This window comes from Salvia miltiorrhiza, chromosome 8 (genome assembly GCF_028751815.1).
Source record: "Salvia miltiorrhiza cultivar Shanhuang (shh) chromosome 8, IMPLAD_Smil_shh, whole genome shotgun sequence".
In the NCBI taxonomy this organism is placed as follows: domain Eukaryota; kingdom Viridiplantae; phylum Streptophyta; class Magnoliopsida; order Lamiales; family Lamiaceae; genus Salvia; species Salvia miltiorrhiza.
This window is the reverse complement of record NC_080394.1, coordinates 395639-400780: the sequence shown is the minus strand read 5'-3', so window position 1 is coordinate 400780 and position 5142 is coordinate 395639. Positions and strand designations below refer to the sequence as shown.

At 34.3% G+C, this 5142-nt stretch overlaps 1 protein-coding gene across 2 annotated transcripts; it reads right to left on the bottom strand.

The window, feature by feature from the left end:
- Positions 1 to 741: 741 nt before the first annotated feature.
- Positions 742 to 3604, bottom strand: LOC130999691 (6,7,8-trihydroxycoumarin synthase-like). 2 transcript variants are annotated; one of them, XM_057925304.1, is made up of 3 exons: positions 2534 to 3604; positions 2464 to 2482; positions 742 to 1546 (listed from the first exon to the last, which is right to left on the bottom strand). In XM_057925304.1, the coding sequence occupies exons 1-3, from the start codon at positions 3358 to 3360 to the stop codon at positions 932 to 934; spliced, it is 1461 nt and encodes a 486-aa protein (XP_057781287.1). In that variant the 5' UTR covers positions 3361 to 3604; the 3' UTR covers positions 742 to 931. The 2 variants fall into 2 exon arrangements, with proteins under 2 accessions (XP_057781287.1, XP_057781286.1); XM_057925303.1 differs by having other exon boundaries at positions 2464 to 3604.
- Between the last annotated feature and the right edge of the window lie 1538 nt (positions 3605 to 5142).

Sequence of the window (5142 nt, the reverse complement as noted above, 5' to 3'; positions counted from 1 at the left end):
ATTCCCACTTATTCAACGGTAATATTCATTAAAAATATTCATTCTATGTTAGGCCACCAACTCTTCAGACCATTTCTAAACGACGAAAACTCAATAATTGCTTTAAAAAATGATGGTGATTCATCATTAGCTGGCATAATTTAGTCCATGATATGAATGCATTGACTTAACAATTCCTTCACTTCATCCCCACACAATATAAAAACCTTACCTCTTCCAACAACAAATCACACAATGTTAATTTATAGAGCAATAGACTCTCAAATTGTATATTTTCCTTAGAAAAACTCTAAATCATAAAATAATATTAATCATTACATATCAATCATCCACTGCTGTAATAAGAGATGTCGTAATAAAAGACAAAATAGTATCTGAATTGGGAGTGGATATGAGATGAGATTCAGTGTTCCACAATTTTATGTGTGTCACTATGTCCCACTCTAGTATTTATTATCTTAATAATATTTTTTATAGAAATATAATTTATTATAATATTATGAAGTATACTTAATTTTTATTTCAAAAAATTATTTTACCTAATTAGATGGAATAAGCCCTAATTAAAAATCACAAAATTAAACTAAAACATACAAAGTCGAAACTGAAGAAAAAATATATAAGAAAATAAATAAAATTGAAAGTGAAACACAGTATATGACACCAGGTGCGCTACACTGAATCTCTCAATCCGAGTTATTGGCTAAAAATCACAAACTACAAGATTGTAATTCGTGATGCTAGACAGTAATTAATATCAATTTATTTGATAATTTAGATGAACACAAAGGCTTCAAACTAAACAAACAATAAAGTGTAGCTCATTTGGTAAGAAGCTTCTCCTTCAATCGTAATAGTTGAGAATTTGAGTCATCACAGGGGAAAATGAAAAAACCTTATTAATCCTTTTTTTAAAAAAAAAGGCTTCAAACTAAGCAACATAGTCTCTAGCTACAAGGATGAGAGGGTTTTTCTTATGCATAGTGATTCCAGGTACGGTATCAGTATCGATATCTTGAGCTTTGATCCCTTCAGGCATTTCCCAGTCGAAATTGTAGAGAAGACTTGCAACCGTGAGCTCCATGTTTGCAAGTCCCATAGACATCCCAGGGCAAATTCTTCGTCCTGATCCAAATGGGATCGCCCCGAAGTCTTGCCCCGTGATATCATGAATATTGCTATTCAAGAACCTCTCAGGCATGAACTCGTCTGGATTTTCCCAGTACTTCGGATCTCTTGCAACCGCCCACGCGTTAACAAAAACCACTGTATTAGGTTGAATCTCGTATCCCTCTAGAGTGCATTTTTCTATTGTTTGTCTTGGTACAAGCAGTGGAGCTGGAGGGTACAACCTCAATGTCTCCTTAATCACTGCTTTCAAATAGGGAAGGTTGGGCAAATCACCTTCATCTAATTTACCATTTTCACCTATCAAATTTCTGATTTCTGCTTGCACTTTTTTCATCACGGTTGGCGCTTTCATTAGTGCCGTCATCGTCCAAACGATTGAGACAGTCGTCGTATCAGTTGCAGCAATAAAAATATTCTGCAAAAAAAAAAAAAAAACCGGATCATATGTAGTGAAATGTTCCAATATTTATTTACTTAGAAATACTAAGTGTTGTGTCAAATGAGTTTTTCTTATGGAATCTTCCTTTACAAGCCACCTACATAAAAGTATTGATTTAAATAACAATTATATATATATATATATATATATATATATATATATATATATAAGGGCGCGCTCCAGTGAGACCCCCTATTTTTCGTGTAACATGGGTACAATGAATAAGACATATAATACTAATGAACAAAACGCGTATCTAATGAACAAGATGTATATACTGATGAAAAATAAAATTTAAAAAATTCGTAATGAATAAGACATATATACTGATGAACAGGGCCGTATATACTGATGAACAACACAGTATATACTGATGAATAACAAAATTTAAAATATTCTGCTCCCTCCAGGATTCGAACCCTGCGAAAAAAAATCATCCTCCAGATACAATATCAGCCATAGGATTGACAAAATAAATGCACCAGATCGTGCCCTAGATCTCACTAAAATTAAGGAGTCTCATTGGAGCGGCCCCCTATATATATATATATATATATATATTGACTAAATCTTTGATATTAAAATATTACGTATAATCAAAATTCTAAACAATGCATGTTTTTGTAGAAGTAATATACTATATATAAGATAAGATTATTTTAGATGAGTATATTAATAATAATATTAGCAGCACACTCTACACCAGCTTGCACTCTTGAAACAAAACATAATTTAGAAATAAAAAAATGACAGTCAGGATCAAAGCTTGAATGATTCCAAAGTAAGGTTGGTTAACATTATTTCACCAAAATCTATTCACCACTTCCCAACAATATATATACAAATTAATCAATCATGCAAGTAAAAAAAAGAATATTTTAAAAACAAGTTACCATTAGTAACGCTTTGATCTGATCCCATCCAAGTTCAACAGAAGAAGAATTCTCCTCTTTAAGCTTGATCAAAACACCAAGAACATCTTCATCCTCCTCCGCCGCCCTCTCCCGACGATTCCGGTGCTCCTCGATGAGCTCCTCGTAGAACGAATCGAGATCCCAGAAGACCTTCTCAAGCCGATCCATCAATCCGGTGAGCTTATCGATCCAACCAAATGAAGGGAAGTAATCCGACACGTAGAAAGTAGCCATGAGCTCTTGCGCCTCGCGAGAGAACCTGTCGAATCTCCTCATCTCCGCGCCATGCTCGTCGTATATCTTCCCGAATGCAACCCTGCATATGAGAGTGCTGCTGAGCGCCATGGCCACGGCGCTCAGGTTCACAACCCGTGCTTCTGGTTGTTCAGAACCAGAAGCCCGGATCTTTGCCAGCATCCGGGAGACCTCGTCCTCGCGGATAGGGCGGAAGGACTGGGTCTTCCGGATGCTGAAGAGGTGGATGGAGGTGATCTTCCTCACCTCCTTCCAGTAGTCCCCGTAGGGGGCGAACACCATGTCGGAGGCGTTGTAGGAGAGCCTCTGTTGCCCGAGGAGCTTCGGGCGGCTGCAGAAGGCCAAATCCTGTGATTTCAGGACTTCCCTGGCGGATTCTGCGGAGGAGACGACGAGGAGGGGGACGGAGCCGAGCTTCATCTGCATGACGGGACCGTGTTTTCGGGAGAGTTTCCATAGGTAGACGTGTTGGTCGGTTGTAGCGGCGAATTGGTGGAGGTTTCCGATGAAGGGGAGGCCGCGGGGGCCGGGCGGAGCTAGGGTATTTTTAGGGTTTCTTCTTTTTTGGATTAGGTATATGATTAGTATTAGTGGAAGAGCTATAGATAGTAGGAGTTGCATTGTGTGTTTAAGCAAGATTTTGGGGAGAATTGTGGGTGAGGGTGTGGATTATTGTCATGGAATGGAGTTGATGTTTATATGGTTGGAGTTGGAGAGTTGATGAATAGATGATGATGACGACGATGATGATGATGATGAGGTAAGGAAAATAATTATTACACTTGATAATGGCCTATATGTTGTCATAAGTAAACATTTGCATGCATATGTACGTGTTCTAATTAAATTCAATATTTATGATTAATTTATTATTTTTTAGATAGGATCCAATTCATTAATTTTGATTAGGGATTTTAATTTTTTTTTTTATATAAATTACATATATAACTAAATAAAGAAATTTAGAGACTGCACAACAGTGACTCGAGCCTAGAACATCTGGCCTTGGACATTAACCACATACGCAATTAGATTAGATACATCTTGCGTTTGAATGCAGACTCAATCTACGTTTGAAACCCCGTTTTATTTGGCAAATATTTTTGCTTCCGCCTAAATAAAACTCAATTTGAATCTATCAATCTCTAGTTATGGTTTATTAATTTAAATTATGATTTATTTTTCCTCAATTAATTTAATTGGGGTGGATATATGCACCATACTTCCAGATGCATGGGTGTGGGACCCTTTTATTTATATGATCCGTAATTGTGATAAAAAAAATATTAAACATAATTCATAAGCTTACGTGAAAACATCTATATGATTAATTGTTATTTATAAACATAATATTTATTTAGTTTATTATTGATACGAAATTGATTATGTACTACAACATCAGTGATCACGTTTTCACGTAACAAACTATACATAAATATTCAAAATGACGTCTGGGTGTACTTTCTTAAACCAATCGAAGATGAATTTAATGAAAAGAAAAGATTAATTAAATATGATCCAATCTCCATAACATGGTTTGTCGACAAATTAATAAAATAAAATAAATTAGTTTATTAAGCGTGACACAGGGCTTGTATTTAATTAATTTTTGGCTATCATTGACCTGTATAATATCTAACTTTCATTAATATTACTAAGATTATTGAGCTCGACAAATGATGCATGTGACCTCTCTCACAAATATAGGACAATATGGTTGGAGTTGAAGAGTTGATGAATAGATGATGATGAATAGATGATGACGATGAGGTAAGGAAAATAATTATTACATGTGATAATGGCCTATGTTGTGATCATAAGTAAACATTTGCATGCATATATATATATATATATATATATATATATATATATATATATATATATATATGTATGTGTTCTAATTAAATTCAATTAAGATTTATTATTTTTTAGATAGGATTCAATTCATTAATTTTGATTAGGGATTTTCTTTTGATAAATTACATAAGTAAATAAAGAAATTTAAAAACTGCATAACGATGGACTTGAACCTAGAACATTTGGCCTTGGGCATTAACCACATACCGCAATTAGATTAGATACACATCGCGTCTGAATGCAGACTCAATCTACTTTTGAAACTTATTTGGCAAATATTTTTGCTTCCGCCTAAATTAAACTCAATTTCAATTTATCAATCTCCTGTTATGGTTTATTAATTTAAATTATGATTTATTCTTCCCCAATTAATTTAATTTGGGTGGATATATGCACCATGCTTCCAGATGCATCAGTGTGTGATTCTTTTATTTATATGATCCGTCATTGTCATATAAAAAAATATTAAACACGATTCATAAGTTGACGTGAAAACATCTATGTGATTAATTGTTATTTATAAACATAATTTATATTTAATTAGTT

Coding starts and splice junctions, on each gene's coding strand:
- LOC130999691 (XM_057925303.1), bottom strand. CDS start 3,360: ATGCAACTCCTACTATCTATAGCTCTTCCACTAATACTAATCATATAC. Junction 1,547..2,463: donor AGATCAAAGCGTTACTAATG/GTAACTTGTTTT, acceptor TTTTTTTTGCAG/AATATTTTTATTGCTGCAAC.